Source organism: Belonocnema kinseyi, chromosome 7, assembly GCF_010883055.1.
Source record: "Belonocnema kinseyi isolate 2016_QV_RU_SX_M_011 chromosome 7, B_treatae_v1, whole genome shotgun sequence".
NCBI classification, from domain to species: domain Eukaryota; kingdom Metazoa; phylum Arthropoda; class Insecta; order Hymenoptera; family Cynipidae; genus Belonocnema; species Belonocnema kinseyi.
In genome coordinates, this window is record NC_046663.1 from 92993159 (window position 1) to 93017494 (window position 24336).

At 29.2% G+C, this 24336-nt stretch overlaps 1 protein-coding gene across 3 annotated transcripts in view; it reads right to left on the reverse strand.

Annotated features, from left to right (window-relative positions):
* Positions 1-3016: 3016 nt before the first annotated feature.
* LOC117176294 overlaps positions 3017-24336 on the reverse strand; it is a 35747-nt gene continuing 14427 nt past the window's right edge. The window contains exons 2-10 of one of the 3 annotated variants that reach the window (XM_033366490.1): positions 23713-23839; positions 22847-22964; positions 18812-18956; positions 18626-18713; positions 18152-18536; positions 11677-15001; positions 8122-8165; positions 4739-4910; positions 3017-4630 (exon numbers count right to left, since the gene is read on the reverse strand). In XM_033366490.1, coding sequence (XP_033222381.1) covers positions 12125-15001; positions 18152-18536; positions 18626-18713; positions 18812-18956; positions 22847-22964; positions 23713-23839 — 3740 coding nt within the window. In that variant the 3' untranslated portion in view covers positions 3017-4630; positions 4739-4910; positions 8122-8165; positions 11677-12124. Of the gene's footprint in view, positions 4631-4726; positions 4911-8121; positions 8166-11367; positions 15002-18151; positions 18537-18625; positions 18714-18811; positions 18957-22846; positions 22965-23712; positions 23840-24336 lie in introns of all 3 variants that reach the window. The other 2 variants (XM_033366489.1, XM_033366491.1) reach the window with 2 other exon arrangements.

The following is a 24336-nucleotide window of genomic DNA, read 5'->3' on the forward strand; positions in this document are numbered from 1 at the left end:
TTGCGTCTTTTGGCCATTCTAATCATTTCTCAATCATAAATTATGAGAATGTAATCAATTATTACAAGTTTGAATCTGTTCTTTGGGAGAATAACTTTTTTATATCAATTTGTTTCCTTACCTTTTGTCGTTTTTCCACAAATTTATATTTTTATTTTTAATGGCAGTTTGATGTCTTTGAACATTAAAGCCAAAACTACGTGCTCTATCCAAAAGTGATTCATAAAAAATTTGTAGCTCTTGTTCGGGTAAACAATTTTTATTAAATCACATTTTTCGTAACTTCTGTCGTTTTTCTACAAATTTTTATTTTGTATTTTAAATATTTTTCATGAATAAAACAAAAAGTACGCGTCCTATCAAGAAGTCATTATTAACGTATGTGTATCTGAAAATTTTATTTTTATCAAAAAAAAAGCCATTGGGATCACTTGTTTGGCTTTCTGAGCACTATGAATAGCCGTAGATAAAAATTTTAATTATAAAAAAAAAAAACGTTCCCATAAATTTTTAAAATGCTCTAACTTGTTGAGTTTTTATCCAAAATGGCTGGTTAACGAACTCATCCTTCCTTTTAGAACCTAAAAGAAGTGTGCCAAAGATCGATCTGATCCACTCAGTTTTTCGAGAGTTATCGTGTTCGCGGATGGAGAGACAAACGCCATCCTAAAAATTTGATTTTCGGATTCAGGGGGTCTCGAAACGTGGAGAACCGTTGAAAATCTGTAGTGTCAAATTTCGAATAATTCTAACACTTTCTCAATCATAAATGATGAGAATGTAAAAAGATAAAATGCCAACCAACAATTGAATAGTTAAATTTTAACTTAAAAATGAATGTTTAACCAGGGATCATTTTAAAACTAAAATGATGTAATTTTCAATGGGAATACTTTCATTTTGCAGTAAAAAAAAAGAAATTTTTTTGCAACAAAAACGAAACTTAGTTTCAAAAGAATATTACATTTTCCAATAAGGTAATGAATTTTCAACTGAAAATATGAGATTTTAACTAGAATTAATCAATTTGCAAAAGAATAATAATTTTCAGCCCAGAAGATTAATTTCTACAAAAAAAAAACTTTTAAACAAATATTGAAGTTATATTTTCAGTAAAAAAATGAATTAAAAAAAAAGTTGAACAAGGTAGTTAAAGCTGCAACTGGAATAGTTAAATTTTCAGTGAAAAAAAAGAATTTTCAGTCCAAGAAAAAACGAATTTTAAACTAAATGCATGAATTTTAAACCGAAGACTTTAGTTTTTAACTAAAACCGAACGATTTTTAACTAAAACCGAACAATTTTTAACTAAAAACAGAAAAGTTTAATTTCCATTTCGAAAAATTAATTTCAAACAAACAAAATCTGCCCGCTAAGCGTAATTTTGTGATTGTGAACTCTCTTTCGTTAAAGCTCTTTCGGCTTTAAAGAACACATTATCATCTCGTATCTCGTGCTTTGCACTCGATTTTGTCCCAAATGTCAACTTTTCTACATTATATACAAAACACTTTTATATCAAATATAATATATTTTTTATGTAACTCTGCCTCGGATAGCTTATTAAAATATTGCAAAATAAAGCGCAAATTGTATTTATCATGATTCTTTTATTGTTTCTTATTTCGCTTTAAATTGTATTTTAAGCTGCGCTGAAACATGTATCATTTCAATAAATTTATATAATTACAATTCATAATATACATCAAAATTGATTCATACTAATTCTTATTTGTTTTTATAATTTTTTTAAAACCTTTTTTTTATGATTAAAGAAAAACTACTGCGCATTTGCATATGATCTAACACAGAAACCTATATAGGATCCTATCTCCTCTTTCGTCTTTCGTATGTTTGTCGTTTTTTTTTTTTTAATTTTATTTTGAATGTTATTTTTTACTACTAAAGCAAAAACTTCGTGTCCTATAAAAAATTATAGCTTTTTTTTGAATAAACAAGTTTGGTCTCATTTTTTTTCGTAGCTTGTGTCGTTAGTCCAAAAATTTTTATTTTTTATGTTGATTTTTACGACTAAAAACAAAAACTACGCATTCTATCGAAAAGTGATTCATTACAAATTTGTAGGTATTTCCAGGGCGCGCAATTTTAGCTTATTCATTTTTTCGTATTTTACACAGTTTGACCAAAAATGGAATTTTTGGATTTTTCATTATTTTCGGTAGGATAAAATTTGGAATTTTCAACTTTTCGACCAAATTAGAAAAGTTGTTATGACAATCTTATAGGGCTTTTAAAAATCAACGTTTTTCTTCTGCTGACTTTTTTTTCATATCATGCATTATTTGGCTTAAAATGGTCATTTTTAAATTTTATTGTTTTATTTTGAAAATGATCTATCTCAGATAATTTTTTTGTAGAAAAAAGTCAAATGGATACATTGTTCGAATGGCTGAATAATATGAATTACCACACATAGAATTTTGAAATCTTGAAAAAATGTGTTACCAAATTTTTTGGTACGATTAAATTTTGAATTTTCAACTTTTCGACCAAATTAAAAAAGTTATGATTTCGATTCAAAATGGCTAGTTTACGAACTTGTTATTTCTTTTCAGGCCTTAAAAGTGTCCAAAAGCAGAATCCAATCTGATCAATTTTTCGAAAGCTATCGTGCCTACAGCATACAGACAGACAGATAATCATGTTCGCAAAAATCTGTTTTTCTGACTCAGTGGGTCTCAAAACGTGGAGATTTGATGAAAATGTAAAAAACGAATTTTCAAGAGAATAGTTCCAATACCTTAATATGAAGCTATTTTTACAAATGAATAATCGTTAGTATTCAATTCAATATTTTAATTTAAAAAAAGCACGCTCTCAAAACAATTCCCTGACATTTTCAGGTTTTTCAAGCAGCATGTGATAGCAAAATTTATGCTATGATCTGAAGATCAAATTTATAAAAAAGAAGCTGAAAAAGTAAAGTAAAATTATTTTTCATTCTGGAATGAAAAAAAATTAAAGGGATTACACATTTCATTTAAAAATGCAGGAATAATGTAAAGATAACTATATTTCTCATAAAATGATACGGTATAACAAATGCTTTATACATAGCTTGGTTGAGGCCTAATTTTATAAATAATTTTTATTTTGCCTATATTAAGCTCTATCACTGACAATTTAGACGGCAGTTCTAGATGAGGCATTTCATTATAATATTCTTGTCATATATAATTTTTTCCCTAAAGGATCAGCCTTTTGTCAAAGTATTAAATCTACACGTACGTAAACGTTGTCTCATTCAATAATTCCATAATCATATTGAATTAAAATTCGATTGAATGGAAAGTAAAAAAATTTTTGAAACTTAAAATAACTAATCTATTTAAAAAATCTTGTCGTTCGGCCTTTTTATTCTCCGAGTAAACATCAATTTTCATTTCAACTAAACCTGTCTCTCTTTCAAAAGTTGATCGACAAGATTTTCCAAATAATTTGCGCCCACATTCTTTACGAGCTTATAAATATCAGACTTTTAATCAAAATTGAAATAATTAAATATATATATATATATAAATAAAGAAATGGAAATAAAAATTGACAGCCTATTATTAATTACGGATGATAAATTCGTAGTAGAGGAAGGTCACGCGACGTCTTCACTTCTCAAGGGCGGAATGAACAGTGAACAAAATTGCAACATTTTTCCGTCACTTTTGCGAAGACTTATTTACGTATTTGGGTTTTAGCAGATAGGTCAAAGTAATGGCAAACCGTTTCGCACGTTACAATTTTTTGGGTACAAAAAAAAGAACATTAAGAGACAGGATAAACAAAAATCAGCATCACAGCTTTGAGATCAGGTATTGGGATATGACTATCGAATTTATCTCGACCCACATCATTTGTAAATTACATTCTGAGCAATTCAAAGTGAGACTTTTTATAAGGTAAAAATCGATTGGAAGCTTGAAGATGAAACATTTTTTAAAGCTATGGTTCTAACTAATAAGAAAGTAGTATAGCAAAGTGTCACTTAACGACCGGGCCATGTTTTATTCCATGCTGCTTTACCGACTTCAGATAATTTACCATCGGCCGGTAACTGTTCTGGCTGTGCTATATTACTTGTGAATCGCAATAATCGTATCTGCATTATTTGTCAAGCTAGGGGAACTATCAGAGTTTTGAGTCTTACATGTTTTGTTTTTTAAAATTATAAATCTAGTGGCGTATTTCTACTGTTGGCACATAATAAACGGATTTGTAATGGATACTAATTCTGTCTAACTAAGCTGTATGTACTATGTACATTCCAGATGTCGTATACAAAAGTAACTTAAAATTGTTAAGGATACATATTTCAGGCATTGATCTCATTTCTATAAATTACGCATTTTAAGTGTCCTTTTTAACGGATACATTATTATCTTTATGACTGACTAGGCATACTACCTGCACTTTGATTCTGCACTGCTAATGAATTACGGCCATTTTGCTCGGTATATTTTTAACACGGAGCTATCAGAAAGTGAATGAAATTCAACTATTGGTAGCATCATTTTTGCTTTAAATCAGCTATTTTTAAGACGATACTGCTGCTCAACTTGGCAAGTTTATTGACGGCATTTACTGAATAACAGCTCTCCTGTATCATTTAATTTTTCTGAAAGCAAAGTAAAAAAATTTTATTTGTTAAACTTACACAGAACTGTAAAAAAACAATTTAAGAAAATTTTAGTTGATATTCAAAAAGTATTACTTTGAATTTTACCTGAACACAAGAATAGTGGTTACTTTCATGTCCACTATCGTAAATTCCTGAGATTTCAAATTCGGGGCGCAAAGTCCTCCTCGCCAAATTTATAAAACCTGATAACAAATTTCAGTCTTCACATAATTTCATGTTTCTCATCTCAATCCAAGACTTCTCTCAATTGATTCGACTGGAAAAAAAGGAATTTATGAAGTAAAGCTCAAATAAAGGAAAAAGGGAGAAACATTATACATATATTTTTAAATTCAGAAAAGAAGAAAAAATCTTTAATACGTAATTTTATTGTTCTTAAATAGTGTTAAATAATTTTTTTAATATATTCCAGTCATTAAATAATTATTTTTTCATTAGATATACTCAGGAGGTTAAAAAACCATTCATGGCACCAAACGCAGTTCATGTACCAGCATTTTTATTTTACAATATTAAAAACAAACTACTTAAAAATGCACAATAACAAATTTTGCTATATTAAGAGTTCTACATATTTTTTAAACGAAATCTCTTAAACACCTTTGGAATCTTTTTAAAGAACTTAAACTTTTTTACATATTTACAAATTTATTAAATTCCTTCATATCTCTTGAAATTATTGAAATCCAAGGAAATTCCTTGAAATACAAATTAATTTATTTGTTAAAAGTTGTCTAAAATTTTGTTAAAATCCCTTGAAATTTGAAAAAAAAATCCATGAAAATAATTCCAAATAATTAGGAATATCTTGGATATCAATTAAATTAAAATTATCAATTAAGTTTATATAACAAAAATCTCCGGTTCATATCCCATAAAATTGTGGAAATTCGCCCCGTAAACTAAAAATTATTGTATTCCCTAAAGTCTTCTCGAAATTCGTTAAAATACTTTAAAATATCTTGAAATTTTGGTTAAATCATAAAAATCCATTAAAATATGTAAAAATGAGTAATATACAACTTTCAAATAAAAATATTTAAAACGAGTTAAATATTGTAAGAAATAATTCATTCCAGTTATTAAGATGTTTGAAAAAGTCTTTCTTGTTTTGCAATTTTAATATTTTGACGGACGCCAATATTTTTAAAGTCTTCGAAATCATAAAGTAACGATTGAAAAATCCCGAAAAATATAATTTCCTGGCACTGTTAAATTAGCAAATTTAAAAATTCATGAATAATACAATACCCGAATAATAAAATTTTCAAATAATACAATTCTCGAACGGTTTATAATATTACTGAATTGGAAAATTACCGAATTATAAAACATCCAAACTAGAAAAATCCCGAAATTAACAAATTAAAAAATGTTTCTAAAAATGCAATTTACTTTTGTCTTCATTTATGTAACAATAATCGAATATTTTTATCAAAGAAATAAAAAAAATTATAGTTTGAATTTAAAATAATAATAATTAAAAAATATATATTTCGGGATTTCTGGATGAAAAATTTTGCTTGAAGACACTTTTTTAATTGTTTAAATTCTTAAATTTAATAATTCGACGATTATCTGTCGTACATTTTAATATTCGGAAATTTTCTAATTCGGTAATATTATGAACTATTCAGGAATTTTATTATTTGGGAATTTTCCAATTCAGGAATTTAAAAAAAGTATGCAATTTTAGTTTTCGCGATTTTTCCGTCGACTCATCATAAATATTGTTAGTCACATATTGTTAAATTTTATATATTAAATTTTTTTTAATTTACACGTGGAATAGATAACTCAGAAATCGATTAATTTAAAAATTATATAAATTGGCTACTATTACAAAATCAAACAATTTTAATTTTAAACGCGAATTTAAAAATGTATAAGCACTAAAAAAATTATTTATATAGACAAAATTATATGTACCCTAAGGATAGAAATATTTTAAAGAAAGAATTGTTTTAATTTTGAAATAAAAAAAGTGCAGCCTGAATTTATTATTAAAGTTGAAAAATGTGGGATTACTTTTTAACTAACAGAATACATTTTGATCTTTCCAAAATAAAAACAATTTAATATTTAGAATTCAAATATTCAAAATTAGATCATTTTTGTAAATTAAAAAAATTAAAATAATACAAAATAGTTTAAGGCAATTTTTTTAATTTGGAAAAGCGAGTTATTATACAGGCCTCAAAGTCCCTATAGGGTAAGATAAAGGGACAGAAGAAGAGTATTTTTTATCACGTTCATAGGGTACATTTTCGGCCTCAAAGGGTAAAAAATTAAGAATAATTTCATAAGATTACAAAATACTTTAAGTTTAATTTAAAAGAATTCAAGTGAATTGGAACAAAAGTTTTAAGAAAAAAATACTATTGATTTCCATACAATTCGAATGAATTTAAAGGAATTTAAGGTAAATGAGAAAAATTCGATAAAATTTAGAAGTATTCAGGGCGAATTCCAAATTAATTGCAAAAAATATTGAAATACCTTCAAAATTAATAATAATTCAGGGTGCATTCAGCAAAATAATTTTAAATCTTTAAAACCCTACAAAATACCTCACATCTTGCGATTAAATTCAATGAAATTCACTTAAGTACATGATAAAATTTCCTGAAATTCCATGGTGATATTTCCTGAAATTCCGAAAAATGTTAAAATGAACAATTAAAATCATTGAAGTCTTCGGAAATTTTATAAACTCCTTCCCTTTAGAAATTCTAGAAACCTCTTAATCCTGAAATATTTGAAATACTTTAAAATCCCTTCAAATTAATGAAATTAATAACAAATTCCTTGGAATCTTTTCAGAATCCTTGAAATATATCATATCCCTTGAAATCTTACAAAAAAATCTCACTTCTCGTGAATAAACTTGATTGAAATCCACCAAAATATTATAAAATCCCGGGAAATTCTATAATATTTCCTAAAATCAGGGAAAATGTAGCAAAATTCATTGAGACCTTAAAACATTTAAAATCGAAAGCTCTTGAAAATGCCTTAGAAGTTTTAAAAATACCATAAAATATTAAAAATCCATTCAAATTATTGCAATCTATTTAAAAATGCTCGAACTCTTTCAGAAATAAGTATAAGACACGAACTGAATCCCATGAGTTTATTTAAAGAAAAGTAATTAATGTGAAATTTTCATTAAAAAAATTAACTAAAGGTGACTGTGTTGCTGCCCTAAATATTTTTTGCAGTTAGTTCTGACAGCATTTTTCTGATTTGCTACTTTATTTATAATCTTTGACTTTTGGAAGCTCTAATGTTATTATAATATTGTTTGAAGTTCTATTATGGGTACATATGAACCAATATGTAAGGACTGGATTTTAAATATCGAGAATAAGATAATTTGCAAATTAAAAAATTAAATTAAAAATTGTTAAGAGCACTTTCTAAATTAGGAAAAGTAAATTATTATATGTATAAAAAATAATATTTACCTTAAAACATTTCATCGTAGAATCAACAATCTTGAAAGAATTACCTAAAACATAATGAAAATATGAATAACGCAACTTTTAAGAATAAGATTGATGATGACTTTACTTCACGCAAAGTTATTAGAAGATTGGTTTTAATGCACATTCATTAATCATAATTCTTCTGTTAAAAAAGCTTGATTCAGCTGATGTGACTTCCAAATTATGTTCCATTTTTTCACTTATATATATTTTTATTAACAATAATATCCACGATTTAATTTTCCAAGCGGAAAATTGATTCAGTGGATAAGTGGATTACGAATCTCGACTCTCAAATTTCAATGGTAATTCTCTATCTTCGATTCAAGAAGTCTTGAGTCGAGTATCTTTTCAGATATTGCAAAGAAAACTCTAGCTTTGAGATACGAAAAATAATCTCTATAAGTACATTTTGTAATTTGTATCAAGAAACCCTACAACTTTAAATCCACAAAACTATTTCATTATGCTATAAGTTCAGATTCTTATTGCGCAATACTAAAAAAAGTTCTATTTTTATTCAAAAATGGATGATGGCCAACAAATCGATTACTTTAAGTTCTAGTCATTTCTCTCTTTTCCTTTGAATAATGATTCTTTTCTAAAATTATCTCAGTGAAGAAGAAATTGAAAATTAAAAATTGCTAACTAATATTTACACTAACAGTTTGACCCATACGTTTTCTGTCTGGCCACGCTAAATTCCTATTTTATAATGAACATCGAAAATAATTATTCAAAATATTCATAATGCAGATTAAAATTGTGAATTTTATCCTCACGAAGATTTTATTAGAAATAAAAATTGCTTAAGAAACGCTAATTCCAAATAACAGTTAATAATGATTAATATTTTTCCGTAATATTTTTATAAAGTGTTCGATAACCCCCATATTAATTTAACATACTATAACCTGAAATTTTTTTCGAAACGCTGGGGTCAAAAGAAAGCAAATCTTCAAAAATGATAATTTTTCCGACATTTTAAAATATTTTTATCTGTTCTCCATATATTTTCAAAAGATTTTTTTTTGTCATAGATGCGAGATTTAGCAACGTGTAAAATTCATGTCCATCTCAAAAACATTCATTTATCTCTTAGCTTGATATTTTTATACTCTTCTGAATTACCCATAATTGGAAAACAAATTTTAGACAGTTTATAAATTTTTTGTTTTTGAAAATATCATTGCCTAAAATGGTTGACTTTTTGGCTAATACCCTAAAGTTTCCTCTTTCAAATTACTTTTTTAAAATACACCTTATATCATTATTTATCTTATTTCTTTTTTTAAGTAAGTAATATGTTATATTACATACGACCAACAAAAATATAGAATCGAGGAGTTAAACAATTCTTTCTAAATTTGATGTGCACCTTTCATGAAATCTCGTGGAACCCTTGGAACTCTTTGTAATCCTTTGAAATCCCGTGAATTCCTTTTAAAATTAAGAACAAAATAAATCTTGTGAAAATTATTTGAAATCCTTTAAATTCCATGGAATCCAATCATAATCTCTTGAAAACCCCTTTAAAACAATTAAGCTCTTTGAAAACCACTCTTAAACTCATTCACAAACTGTGAAAGTCCTTCAAAATGATTGAAATCTTCAAAATTCCATAAAACACCTTTAAAATATGAGAAAAACTATTAAAATCCCTCTAAAGGAGTGAAGCCCCTGAAAATCCTTTAAAAGCTTCCTTTAAGGAAAAATTGAAAAACTGTTAAGATACATGAAATGGATTAAAATCCTCAAAATCTGATCAAAATCCCTTAAAATTTGAGAAAATCCCGTAAACGCTTTACAAAGTTGAAAATCCTTAAACTCACTGTCTTCAAAATGACTTCAAATCTTCAAAATCTCATAAAGCTCCTTTAAAATTGAAAAAATCCCTTTAAACAATTTGAACCGATGAAACCCTCTCTTACATTGCTTCAAAAACGGTGAAAATCCTTGAAAAAGTTTAAAATCTTCCAAATCCCATAAGATTTCTTTAAGATATGAGAAAATCCTTTAAAATCCCTCCAAACGATTAAGGTCCATGAAGATCATTTAAAAGCTTCCTTTAAGGGAAAATGTAAAAACTGTCAAGATACATGAAATCGTTTAAAATCTTCAAATTCCCATTAAACTAACTTCAAATTGAAAAAAATCTCTTGAACCATTTACAAAAATTGAAAATCTTCAAAATCCCATAAACCTCCCTTAAAATCGAAAAAAAAATCACTTTTAAATCTCCCGAAATCCCTTTAAAACGAAGGAGCTTCCTAGAAATCCTTTAAATTACTTTAAAAACTGTGACAATCTTTTAATTGGCTATAAATCTTCAAAATCCCATAAAACTTCTTTAAAATCGTAAAAAAATCCCTTAAAATCTTTTAAAAGCGATTAATTTCCCTGGAAATCAATTCAAAACCTACAAAAACTGAAAATATGTAAAATCGCTTGAAATCTTTAAAATCCCATAAAAATCATTTAAAATCTTAGAAAATCCCATTTGAACGATTTAATTCCCTGGAAATCCTTTAAAACTCTTAAAAACCGGGTCAATCTTTGAAATGGTTTTATGTCTTGAAAATCCTATTAAACTCCTTTAAAATCGTGAAAAATCCCTGAAAAACGATTAATCTCTCTGGAAATCAATTTAAAACCTACAGAAACTGAAAATATGTAAAATCGCTTGAAATCTTCAAAATCCCATAAAAATCATTTAAAATCTTAGAAAATCCCATTTGAACGATTTCAGTCCCTGGAAATCATTTAAAAAGCGGTTGAGCTCCCTGAAAATACCTTCGAACTCTGCAAAAACTAAAAATATTTGAAGTCGCCTGAAATCTTTATAATCCCATAAAACTCCATTAAAATCGTAGAAAATCCCTTTTAAACAATTGAGCAACCTGAAAATCCTTTACAAAATTGTGAATATCCAAGAAATCGCCTGAAATTATCAAAATCAAAATCAAACTAAATTACCTCGAAGTCCTTTAAAATCATTGTAAATCCCTTGGAAAATTATGATTCTCTCTGAAATTGACTTAATTAATTTCTTCAAACTCTTTCAATCTTTCGGAATTCCTTGAGATTTCATGAAATAATTTTTCTAATCATTGTTCTGAGCATTTTTTTCAAATCTATATTATGGCCAATATAATTAATATATTTTAAGTAAAACTAGTGAAAACCTTTTATTTCGATAATAAAATTAATAAATAGAAATCTTACCTCAAGGTCGAAAACCTGCCACTTGAAATTTGCTAACTTTTTTATTTAAATAACTCTATTTGCATAAATATATCTAGTACTTAATGGCTTGACAAAATATTCTAATATTATTTCAGACTTTCGAAAAAACAGGTTACTTCGACTTTCAATATAACGAAGAAAGTCCCTTATTTTATATACAGGTGTGTTACGTCATCAGGTATTTATGTTAAAAGCTAATCACAAAATAATAATCAGCGGATTCTGGTCATCTTGGATATTACGTATTATACGCGAGGGAAAAATATTTCAAAGGTCTATTAATAGTACCCTGTTGAAGGTGAATTTAGAGCTGCAGAGTTCAGAAAACTTTTTTTTTAGCAACAATCCCATACTGAAGTAAGGTCTGAGGCTAAACTAGAAATCTTCGACTGATGATCTGTAAATAATTATCTTCGAATGATGAGCCTCCAATGATCTTCAAATGATTATCTTCAAATAGTGATTTTCAAATGATGAATTTCTGACTTTCTTCCATTATATACAAATACTCCCAACTCTTCATTGACGAACACAAATTCCTCCACAGCTACTCTTCAGGTGATGAATTAATTCTCACTTTCATGAATTATTTACAAGTGCAATAATTTCCTAGGTTGAATCCTCGACTACTATGTACAAATTAAAAATGCCACAGCCTGGAAAACGGTCATGTTGTCTCCTGTTCGCCTCATTATACAGATCAACGGTGAAGCTGGATAGGAAGTAGAATTATTGATCATCGACTAGACTTCTTCCTTTTTCGTTTCATATCACCGGACGGATTCCACTCAGGATCGACTTCAGTGTACTTGTAATTCACTTTGGGTACGTTTCTTTGGGAGCTTCTCGTTTGCCTCGTACTCGACTTTTTCGCCTTCTTCGGCGACTGTTCCTCCAAACTGGGTGCGACAGCCAATCTCTTCAGTGCAGAAACACCAACTTCCTTCCTCGGCAATGAACTTTTCATTTGTCTTTGGTAAAGCGTGTCATGATAAAGTGGCACATTACTCAATTGACTGTCGACAAGCCTCCTCTGGTCCTTGGTCTCTCTCATTTTCTCCAATCCATTATGAACCAGCATCCCATCTTTTCTGTAGTCCCTTCTAGCATGAATATTTATATGATGACGATTCTTGATCGGCGAATCCTCCTTTTCCGTCGTCAACTCAACCGTAGCTCCAATTTCTGGCAGATTCAAGAATCCCGACTCGTTTTGTACTTCCAGGTTTGCTATCGACATCATCGGCGTTCCAGGATAACTGCCAGATTTCTCCATCTTGATCGACACATCATAAGACGTCTGATTAAAGGCCTTCAGTCTTTTCTTCAGAGGTAGCTTGTTGTTAATCTCAACTTGGTACTTTAGATCCTGGTTGAACTTGACATCAATCTTCTCCAGCGGTTTGCTTTCCAATAAGCTCTTCTCTACCTTACACAATAACTTATCTTCATACAAATTATCCATTACAGATTCACCTTTCGTTCGCTCATGTTCCTGGACGGCAGACGTTTGCGGAATGAAGTAAGAATTGCCCTCAATGAAAGACGAATGTGGATCAGAAGTTGGATGAACACACTGATAGTGCGCGACCATTTCGTAGGTGCAGCTCAAACAAGAACCGTGTGATCTTCCACATGAGTTTGTATTCGTGTGAGAAAGCAGAGTCGAAGGTGGATTTACTGGCAAGCCACATGATACGGTGCTGCAATGTTTATTATATGGCACGCAAAGTTCTGAATTTGCAGGAAAATTGCCATAGAGGGGTGGAAGAGTGTGCGATGGAGTGGGATGAGCGACGGGAATGTGGAGAGGAATTTGAGGATTGGCAAGGTCGTGCGAAAGTGAATCCATCACGGAACACCCTAGAATACCGCAGGCACAGTGGCCAGAGACACTGTATTCCTGTTTCACATTCTGCCGACGGGGCAAATTACCGCTTTTTCTCTTATCTATCGAAGATTTACTCACTTCGTTCGAGGTCGATTTCTTATCATCGATAACAACTCTCACTTTCTTCTCTCCAGATTCGGTTTTCACCATGACACTTCTGGCGAGACTCTCAGATTCTTGCGGTAATTCAGCTTTGTCAACGTGTTCAAAGGATTCGCAGACGCTATTTTTATTCTCGGCGGCTTTATTGATGACATAAACGTTGCTGTTTGGAGACTTTTGCATTAGGACAACAGTCTCTCCATTCAAGATTGCATTTCTGGTTTCTCTTGATTGGAAATTGTTCTCCATTAGGCCATCGCTTGTTGAGATCACTTCAACTTGAAGGGCCACTTTTTCGAAGTCCTCTGGGTAGAGGCTAACTATTCGGTTGTAGTGATCAGGCGAGGAATTCTTTGACGGCGAGGTGACTTTTTGAGCTGCTACTTGTTGCGAAACGCTGGCTAACAAGGACAAGTTCTCGATGTTTTCCTGGAATTGAGGTTCTGGAATTGTGTACGAATTCGTTTCGTTTTCGGGGTTATAACAACAGTCGGCGTTTGTGAAATCAGATGGCAGGCACGTGTTATCTTTTCTCAGAGTGTAGTCTATAGCTTTCGAATAATCATCCCTAGATTCTTTGATCCTTTCTTCGATGGAAGAGACTGCACAAGAATCAGAATATTTCGAGTATTCATTCACGATATCTTCCGATTCTCGACAATTGATACTTATGTTACTAGATTTCATATCGCTTGGACCTTCTTCCAAAACCATGGTCGATATAGCTGCGCAAACGATTCTGGCCTCCTGGATCTCGCTCATATTTTCATTCGAGTCTGATATCATGCTATCAGCCTCTGATTGACAGTCAGTTTTCGAAGACTCGAACCTTGAAACTTCACAAGTTCTTGATACATGTTTAATTACAGATTCGGTTTCTGCAATGTCTTTTGATAACTCGTCGCTTGTAATTTCCAGAGCACTATCACTATCATAAGAATTGAGCCTGTCACTGGAAATTTGTAATACTGAATCAGAGGTACATGTAGTTGAAGAGGATATGAATGGTAGTTTGGTAGTGCTGAAATCGCTATTGAAGCCTAGAGATGAACTGCTTCTTTCGTTTAAATCGTCGCCAAAAAATACGCGAATATCAGTTGTGGGTTGCAAATTGTCGACACCTATCCACGAGTCAAACGAGGAGTAGAGATCCGTTTCAATTTTCTTTTGCTCACTGTCATCCGTTACAAGAATCAGAGATTCCAGAATTTGTTTCGCAGGGGAAACAACATTCAATCCTAAGATTTCGCTTCCTTCCTTCCTTTCTGGATTCAACCTTAGATGCCTTTTGATTTGCTCCAGCCACGGGAACTTTTTGTGTACTTTCTTCTTTATTACCTTCGGTGTTGATTCTTCATCAGTAATATCAATGATGATAATATCATTCGACTTCTTAACTGATCGCCTCACTAAAGGTCTTGGTGTTTTAACTGATTGATTACTAGAAAGTGTCGCGGAATCATTAATCGAAATTCTCTTTAAATTTTCTGGAAGATTATATTTGTCTGGAGCATTACTTTTAATTAAAGAATTATTAGGTTCATGATCAACAACTGTATGAGAAATAAGAGAACTATTTTTTATTAGTGAACTAGAATCTTCGGCAACGTTGTCTCCAAGCTAAGAATAAACAATGTGTGTGAGTGAGGGTGAATTTGAAAGAAATAAAATTAAATGAAATTGGAAAGTGTGGACGCGAACGATTTGATAATGACATGAGTGATAAGACGTGACAGCAGCGGCAGCTGCACTCTTTTCATTTGAGCGATCAAGAATTTTTAATTGGCCCCTATCTGACCGGACCACTTGAGTAATCTTAGCCAATTGCTCAAAGATCAAATTACCATTCAATACATCTTGATTTGGTCCTATCAAATGATGATGATGATGATGAATTAGGCCATGAGCAAAATTATTCTCCGTTATTTTAAAAAGAAACTTATTCATTGAATCGTTTTAAATGACGATGGAAATAAACACTTGCAAGAACAAGAAACGTAATCATCAGGGTGGCGATTCGGCGGACAATTTCCAATTCCGATTCATTTCCCGGTCTATTTTTTCAATTTTCCCGGTCAACTAAAAATAATATATTGATATTTTCTGCAAAACGCCAACATTTATTTTAATTTATAACGTTCATTTTGAAAATTCTTTAACACAACAGAGCAAAATATTGCAAAATAAATTTTGAAAAACATACTTTAATTGTCTACTAAAAAAATATCAATTTCTTACAAAAAATGGAATAGTTAAACTTTCAGTTGAAAAACTTAATTAAAAAAAAAAAAGATTTTAAACAAAATAGTTCAATTTTCAAACAAAGTAAGGAAATGTCAAATCAAGTTATGAATCTTTAGCTGAAATTTGCGAAACCAAAAAAAAAATTTTTAAATAAGACGATTAATTTTCAAACAAAAAGATTATTTTCCTACTAAGAAATACAATTTTGCAACAAAATACAATATTTTTAACGAAATAGTTGAATTTTTAATTACAGAAGACAATTTTTCAACCAAATAGTTGAATTTTGAATTAAAACAATCATTTTTAACTGAAAATGTAATATTAACATTTCTAGTGAAAAACATAATAATTGTTAAAAAATTATGATGTTTAACCAAACAGATGAATTTTGAACTTCAACTATAAAATATTCAATCGAAATAGGTTAAATTTTCAGTTAAAAATATGACTCGCAAACAAAAACTAACTATTTTAATTAGAATAATTGAATTTTTGACCAAAAAGATTAATTTTTAACCAAGAAGATCAATTTCTACTAATGAGATGGATGTTTAACTAAAATTGTGGAATATTCAAACTGGAATAATAGTTACATTTTCAGTTTAAAAAATTGGTAAACAAAGAACAACCGAAGAAAAAAGAATTTTTGAATCAAGCAGCTCATTTTTCAACCAAAGAAATGAATTTTCAATTAAAACGATAAATATTCAACAAAAATAAAAAAAATTATTTTTAACAAAAAGAGTACTTGGATTTATAATCGAAAAGAAGAATTTTTATACAAGAAGATTAATTGTCTACAAAAAATCGATTTTTTACAAAATACCTGAACTTTCAATTAAAAGACAAATTTCCATCCAAATTGTTGAATTTTGAACTAGAAAAGATCAATTTTCATCCATTAAGATTAATTTTCTACCTTTTAAAATACCCTCAAATATTTCAAATCTTTTAAAATCCCCTTAAATTACTGAACTCCATTACATTTTTTTTAATCTTTGAGATAAACCGAAAATATTTTTAATTCTTTAAAATCTTGAAAATGTCAAGAAATTTGAAAAAATACTTCCAAATATTTTTAATCCTTTGATCATTCTATCAACTGATCCTCATGATTAATTAGATAAAAACTTTGAAGAATTAAAAAAAAATCACTGATTTATGTAGAATTGAGCCAATTTGGAAGAATTTAAGTGAACTAAAAAATTCAAAAGATTTTCAAAGAATTTAACGAATTCAGGATAAATTACTAGTAATTTAAGTTGAATTCCAACAAATAATTGAAACCTCTTTTAAAATCTTAGAAACCCTTTGAAATACTTCACTTCTGGTGAATAAATTCTTAACCCTCAAACAGTACACTCCAACCCAGCATACGTAAACGGTACACTGGTGCAAATTGGTTTGTTTGCAATGTTAATATTAAATATTTAATATATTGAACATATAATAAACAACTAGTATATCCCACATACGTTTAACACATATGTTTAATATATGCGGGGATAATCCGCTGTAGCTGTGTTGGCGTAAATGCCAACAAAATGAAAAAAACTTCTGGTGCGAATTCACACCATTGTACCATTTGAGGGTTAAAAATCCACTAAAATATTATAAAATTTCGGCGAGATTCTATGAAATTTGATATTTACTAAAATCCTGTAAAATTTATGAAAATACCTGGAGAGCTTTAAAACCCCGTAACCCATTCGTTGGCAGAGAGAATCGGACAAAAAGTTCCCAAAATGGCAGGAATATTGGTTATCCTGAATATTTTTATCCTGGGGGTTTTTGGGGTCGCTGAATCCGAATCTTAAGTAAAAATTCCGAAATTCCGAATGGCGAATCTAATATGGCGGACGAAAATACAAAAAACGGCTTGATTTAGATAAATCTTGGTACTTACGGGTTTTTTGGTTCTCTGAACCCGAATTGAAGTCCAAATTCGAAAATTTAAATTGGCGGATCCAATATGGTGGACGAAAATACAAAAAAGGCTCAATTTGGATAAATCTTGACACTTATTTTCCAATTTTTAAGTACAAAGATTTATCCAAATCGAGCCGTTTTTTTTGTATTTTCGTCTGCCATTTTTAATTTTCAAATTTTGACTTTAGATTCGGATTAAGCGACCCCAAAATAACGTAAGTACCAAGATTTATCCAAATCGAGCCGTTTTTTTGTATTTTTGTCCGCCATATTGGATACGCCATTTTGAATTTTCTAATTTTGACTTCAGATTCGTATTCAGCGACCCCAAAAACCCCCGAGCAAGACTTGAATGCCAAATCGGAGTACGTTAAATAGAAAAAAGAAGATTGATGCATTTAGCGTCAATGCCAACGAAGGGGTTAAAATTTTTTTTAAATTAACCCAAAAATCTTTTTGAAAATGTCCCTGAAATTCATCAGAATTAATAAAATAATGAAAACTTGATTTTCTCTACGATCAGAAACAAATTCCCGGTCAAGTCGCCACCCTGATCATGCTTTGTAATATAAGTATACTGTTTCTATTCCATACCTTTTGCTGCTGATGAGGACCTTGTAGTCGCTCAAGACAATTCATTTTGCCTGGGAGCACTTGGCTATTTTCGGTGCCTGCCTTGCAGAAATGGATAAAATCCGCACAGCAGGCTTTCACATCAAGTAATTTTTCCTTCATGAACAAATTTGTAGACAGGGTCTGCGACCCAGATCCATTAGGAGGAATGTGCTTTGTTAGGAATTCTGGTAAAACGGAGGGCGGCGATCCAAGGAAGGAAACTGCAGTTTTTACTATCTCCTTTTTCACAGCCTTGGCTTTATTAATGTCCCTCCAAAGGCGGAAAGCCAGCAGGTACCTGACGTACATTATTTGAGTTTTTGGACGTGCTCTCTTCTCTTTTGGATTGCCCTCCAATAGTTTCCTAGAAGAAACGGAAACATAAAAATTAAAGTTGCTCTTACGTCCACCAAAACGTATTGGATTTTGCAAAAGAATCATTGGTAATCTTACTTCATAACTGGATCCAAGATGAAATGAAATTGTGAAGACATATTTCGAACCTTGATTAAAGTATCTAGCATGTGTTCAATGGACTTTTCTGTAAAAAAAACAACAACAAACAGAGCAATAAAAATACGTCTAAACCTTCCCTGATAAAGAATGAAAAATAGAAGTGAATATTAAGGAAATACAAACCTAGGTATACATATAGGCAACAAATTATACGAGTTGTAATTTCACTGAGCTGCTCTGTCGGTCTTTTAGACGCTCTTAACTCCATATCTATGTACATTGCTAATATGTCCGACATACTTTCATGATAAAATATGGATTTTTGAACCTGGAATAACAAAATAAGTATGTGTCAGGCTGGCCGAACTTGAGCAAATAAACTGATAAAAGAAAAAGTTGCAGAATCTCTCGGGGACAAAATCTGTTGTTATTTAGAGGGAATTAGGAGATATGTATTTCTGCGATTTGTGACCAAAAAAAAATTCACCAAGTTATGCGTATTTGAATTTTTTGCTTCGTATTAAAAAAAAACAAACAATTTTTTCAATAAAAAAATCCACTTATATTTATTTTCAATTTTTTGTTAAAGAGTGACGCCAAAAGATGCTGTTTTTTCTACAATTTTTTGGGACTCGCTAGCGATCTAGGGAAAAAATGTAAAAATATGTTAAAGGTATCAAATTACTCCTCATTAAAAACAAAAGTGAGCTTCACTTATCGTTTTTTTTTAAGTTTGAAATACCTCAAATTATAAAATCATTTTTTATTGTATTTTTTCTATAAAATATACCGTATAAAAGTAAAATCACGTATTTTCTTTATTGATAAGAGGTTGATGTGCAAAAGGATTAACTCACAGATTAACTCACATTAACCCTTAAATAGGGGTAATTTTTTCATATTTTTAAGAAACGAAAAGCGATGCTCATTTTTATTTTTAATGACGAATAATTTGTTACCTGTAACATATTTTTATACTTTTTCACCAGGTCGCTAGGGACGTCCAAAAAATAGGCAAACTTTGACGTCTTTCATTGTACTATCAGGAGGAAAATATGTTTAAATTATGTGCGGGCTAAATAACTTTTGCGGTAAGATGAACTTTTTTCATAAAATCCAATTTTCGTATTTTTCTTGCTTACGACAGATACGAAAAAATGTTCAGAAAATAGTTTGCACAGTTAAAAAAGTAATAAAAAAAATTTTCTTTACTTATTTATGATATCTCGTACAAATATGTGATTAACTATATTATAAATTTCTTTTCTATGCACAGTTTCGAAAACAGGACACACTTATCGTTGGGCATTTAAATTTATTCTTCGAGTTTTATCCATTATTGTGAATCTAAATTTGCATAGACATTAAACTATTATAGAATCATAGAAAAAAATGAACAGACATTTTTTTTATTTTTATTTTTTATTCTCGCAAATGACATAAGATATCATAAATAAGTAAAATAATTTTTTTTTAAACTTTTATAACCGTGCAAACTGTCTTCTTAACATTTTATCGTATCTGTTGTTGTAAGCAAGAAAAATACGGAAATTCGATTTTATACAAAAAAAATCTCCTGGCTACAAAAGTTATTTAGCCCGCGTAAAACTCACAAGATATTTTGCTAATGTCAGTACAAATTCGATAAAAAAATGACAAAAAATATAAGTGTGGTTTTTTGTTGTTGAGAAAAACAACTTTAAGAATTTTCAGAAAAACCACCGCCATTTTATTAATTTGGAACATTTTCTAAATCGTCTTGCGGATTTCAAAGGATAAATTCGATAAACATTACCAGAATGTGGAAAGAAATCTTAAATATCTCAATTAGGTCGAAAGTTTTATAACTATAAAGAAGAAATTTTTTTTGTTGAAAAAACGAAGCAAAAAATTCAAATACTCATAACTTCGTGAAATTATTTTTGTCACAAATCGTAAAAACAGGTATCGTATAATTTCCTCTGAAAAAACAGCGCAAAGAAAAAAGAATATAGGAACTCAGCTTTAATAATATTTGAAATCAAAAGGAATGTTATACTTCCTTGCCCATTAAAATTAGTTTTTCATGTTTCAATTGGTAAAAAATTTATCGGGTTACAGCTCGATACACAAAAAAAGTTATAAAAGCCCTAAACAACGGGAAAAATACAAAACGTCCTCTAAAAAAAATAGCAGCCCTAAAGGAATTCAGAGAGAGAGAGAGAGAGAGAGAGAGCTCTATAAAGGGTTCCGTAATTGCGTAATTGATGGACAATTGAAAGTGCCATCGGAGTGGACATTGTATAAAATTGGAAGCTCGTAACATGCTTTAGATTGCGTTAGAAACTAAAAGTTTGAAACTCCATTACAGAGCATAAATTGGAATTTTATGGTAAAAATACGAATTATTTTAATTCGTAAAATGTTATAAAATTGTTTACACGCAAGATCCTTTGATCGCTTCCACGACATTGAAAAAATATCTTCGATTAAAAAAAAAACAAAGAATTCAACGTCTAAATTTGATGTCACATTTACTTGGTATTTTTTAAATTTCAAGAATTTTGTGATTGAAATTAAATTCTGGACGTCAAAGAAGAATTTAAATTTTGATTTATTCCGGATTATGTTTCTTAAACTTTAATTTGTATATGTAGTTTTCGATGACAAATAATAGAAGTTAAATAATTTGCATTTTAAATAGTTTAAGCATCCTTGAAAAGCTTTAAAATTTTATCTCAAAATTTTAAAATTAATTAAATTAATTAATTTAATTAAATTTGTCATACAACATCTAGAAAATCCTGCGAATTTAAACAAATTTCCTTCAAATTCGGATTTATAAATAACAGTAGAACCCTTATTATTTGTAGGAAAAATTAGAATAATTCTAAGAGATATTTATAATTTTTTAAAGATCAAAAATTAATTTAGAACTTAAAATGATCTCAAATAATTTTAAAAAAAGTGTTCAAAAGTGAATAATTTAGACTGAAAAAATATCTTTAATTTAAAAATAGTTTATGAAGTTTCAATCGCACATTTACATTTTTTAATGGCGAAGACTTTCGAATTGAAACAGTAACAATCTGGAAATTATTAAATTTGGAACAAATTTAGAATCATTTCATCAAACAAATTATTGTTTAGTTTTTAATACTTAATGTAAAGATTCATTTTAAAAAATAGTTATTCATTTATTTATATTTACAGTTGATAAAATAATACTGTTTTTTATCCAAAATTTTCAACTAAAATCTCAAATGAAGAATTTTTTGAGTGAAAGATTTTTGAATTACGCATTGTAAACTGAAAGATATCATAATTGAAATAGAGACCCAGAATGATTCTACCAAGTATTTTCAAATTTAAAAAAGTTCTAAATTTTTCAAACTTTAAAAACTTTAAACCCCTTTTGTGTTGGTCAAAAGTGATATCTAATTTTTTTAAATCACAGTTTAGCATTTAGTGTGCTACTTTTCGGAACGAAATAATTGATCAAAAAGCGACTTTAGCATACTCGTGCTGTAAAATCTAATTTTGCGCACACCTCCTTTGGATTAAAGGTAATTATTTTACGCAAAAAAGAGGGAAATAGATTATTTATACTAATTAAAATTTTAACAGGGATGCGAAATGCACTGAAATTACTTTTAATCAGAATTTGATTAGAATTATGTATAATATAGATACCAGTATATTCTGATTAATACGATTAGCCAATCTTGATTATTGCAATATAAGCTAACGATTATCTGCTTTCATTATAATTATAATTAGTTCTATAGAATATTCTGTGAGTTTCATCAAATTAATTTAATTTACCAGACATTTTATATTTTCCAAAAAATGTATATGACTGCTACAATTTGGTGTTGAATTATTCTATTTTTATTTCATACATAAATGAACTGAATGAAATGAAAATTTAGACAGATTTTGCTATTTAAATAAATTTAATTGATTCAACGACTATAAAATAAAAAATATAAATGAATCAACGATTTAAGCATTTTTTTAAATCCGGACATTTCTGGGTTTTCTTCATGGTCCTTGCATATGATCAGCCTATTCCCGGTTCACTGGGCATCCTCTTTAAAATTATTGTTTATTTTACATTCTTCATTTAATAGTCAGCTGACTCGGGGTCAATTACGAAAAACATAATTAAATCAAATTGCCATAAAAACATTTTACGAAATTAAATTAACTCTTTATCTAAATTGTACGAGTTCTCACCTTTGGAAGTTTTCGATAATAAATTAAAATCCAAATCAAGGCCTGTTGGATGGACTCCTTTAATTTAGCTGCTTTCAATGGCTTGTCGTAACATTCAGTAATACTGAGGCTTATATTACTGTAATTAAAAAAACAATTAAATCACAGATAATCATTTTCCTGGGAAAAGAAAGATTAGTATCATCGAATAGATAGATGTTTATTAAATTTATCTCTATCTACATACCTTTATTAAAAGGAGATATTTATTTTAAATATGTAACTCAGGCTATTTATACTTAAATAATACTTTAGCTTATGAAACTTATGAAATATTATTTTTTTACGAAACTTGATAAGAAACCCGCTTCATGTAAAGAGAATTGAAATGTTTTTAGTTTCATTGAAATGTTTTGCATGAAATCTACATATATTACTGATTTCCTTGCTCTACAAAACTTAAATGGAAATACTATTATAAATTCTCTTTCAAATTAGTTTTTCTGAATTAGGGTCAATTATTAATTTATTGATTCTAGAAATCAATATTATACAAATTCAATTAAGAGCTAATATTAATGAGATTTTCTTACTTAACAAAACCAGAAAAATGTTTATTTGCAAAGTAAAGAAAGAATTAACCTAAAATAATCATGTAAAAGTATTTATGTGAAACAATTATTTTAAAAAATCCAATTAAAGTATAATCAGAACAAATTAAAATAAAGACAACTAAATCGTTGTACAATTCTAGTGCAGTGCATATACAACTTTTTAATTTAAATTAAAAGTGTGTGTGTATTTGAAATGCAAGTGTCCAGTGCACAGGAAATGATACTGGTCAAAATTAAAAAAATAAATATAACCGGATTTTTGTCTATAATTACCTTTTTATACACTTCATATTTTGAAGTAAAGAAGGCATACTCCAATGTTCACTTGAAGCATCGAACTTAAAAAGCCAAGGAAATAATTCTATTGCTGTTGGCTTCGTTCTCTTGACGTTCTGCAAATCTAAAGCATTACATAATTATATTTTATTAAAAATGTAATCGAGGCAAGTTGCATCAATCAGTAAACGCTTATATAATTTCGAGATACATTTTTACTAAAATTTGTTTGTAGCAAACGAAATCTTTTAAAACTCAATACAGTTTGAACTGAAAGAACGTATTCGAAATCTCATGTTTTAACATAATTACTAAAAAAAAAAAAAAATATATATATATAAGAATTTTAATTTAAAGTTTCCATCAAATTTATTAAAAATGTTAACATAGTTATATGTTTCTCGTCCCTTCATCATCGATATTTCTTGAAATTATTACAGTTTATTGAAAAAAAGAGAATAATTGTCTTCTTTCTGTCAAATTTTCAACGAAAAACTGTCCGTCAGCACGACATGACAGTTGTTTTTTTTTAATAAACCTATATTTGTTAATTATTTTTGGCATTCTGATTGGTAAATAAATCTCATATGTATTTTTAATGTCTTTGGCATTAGCGATTAA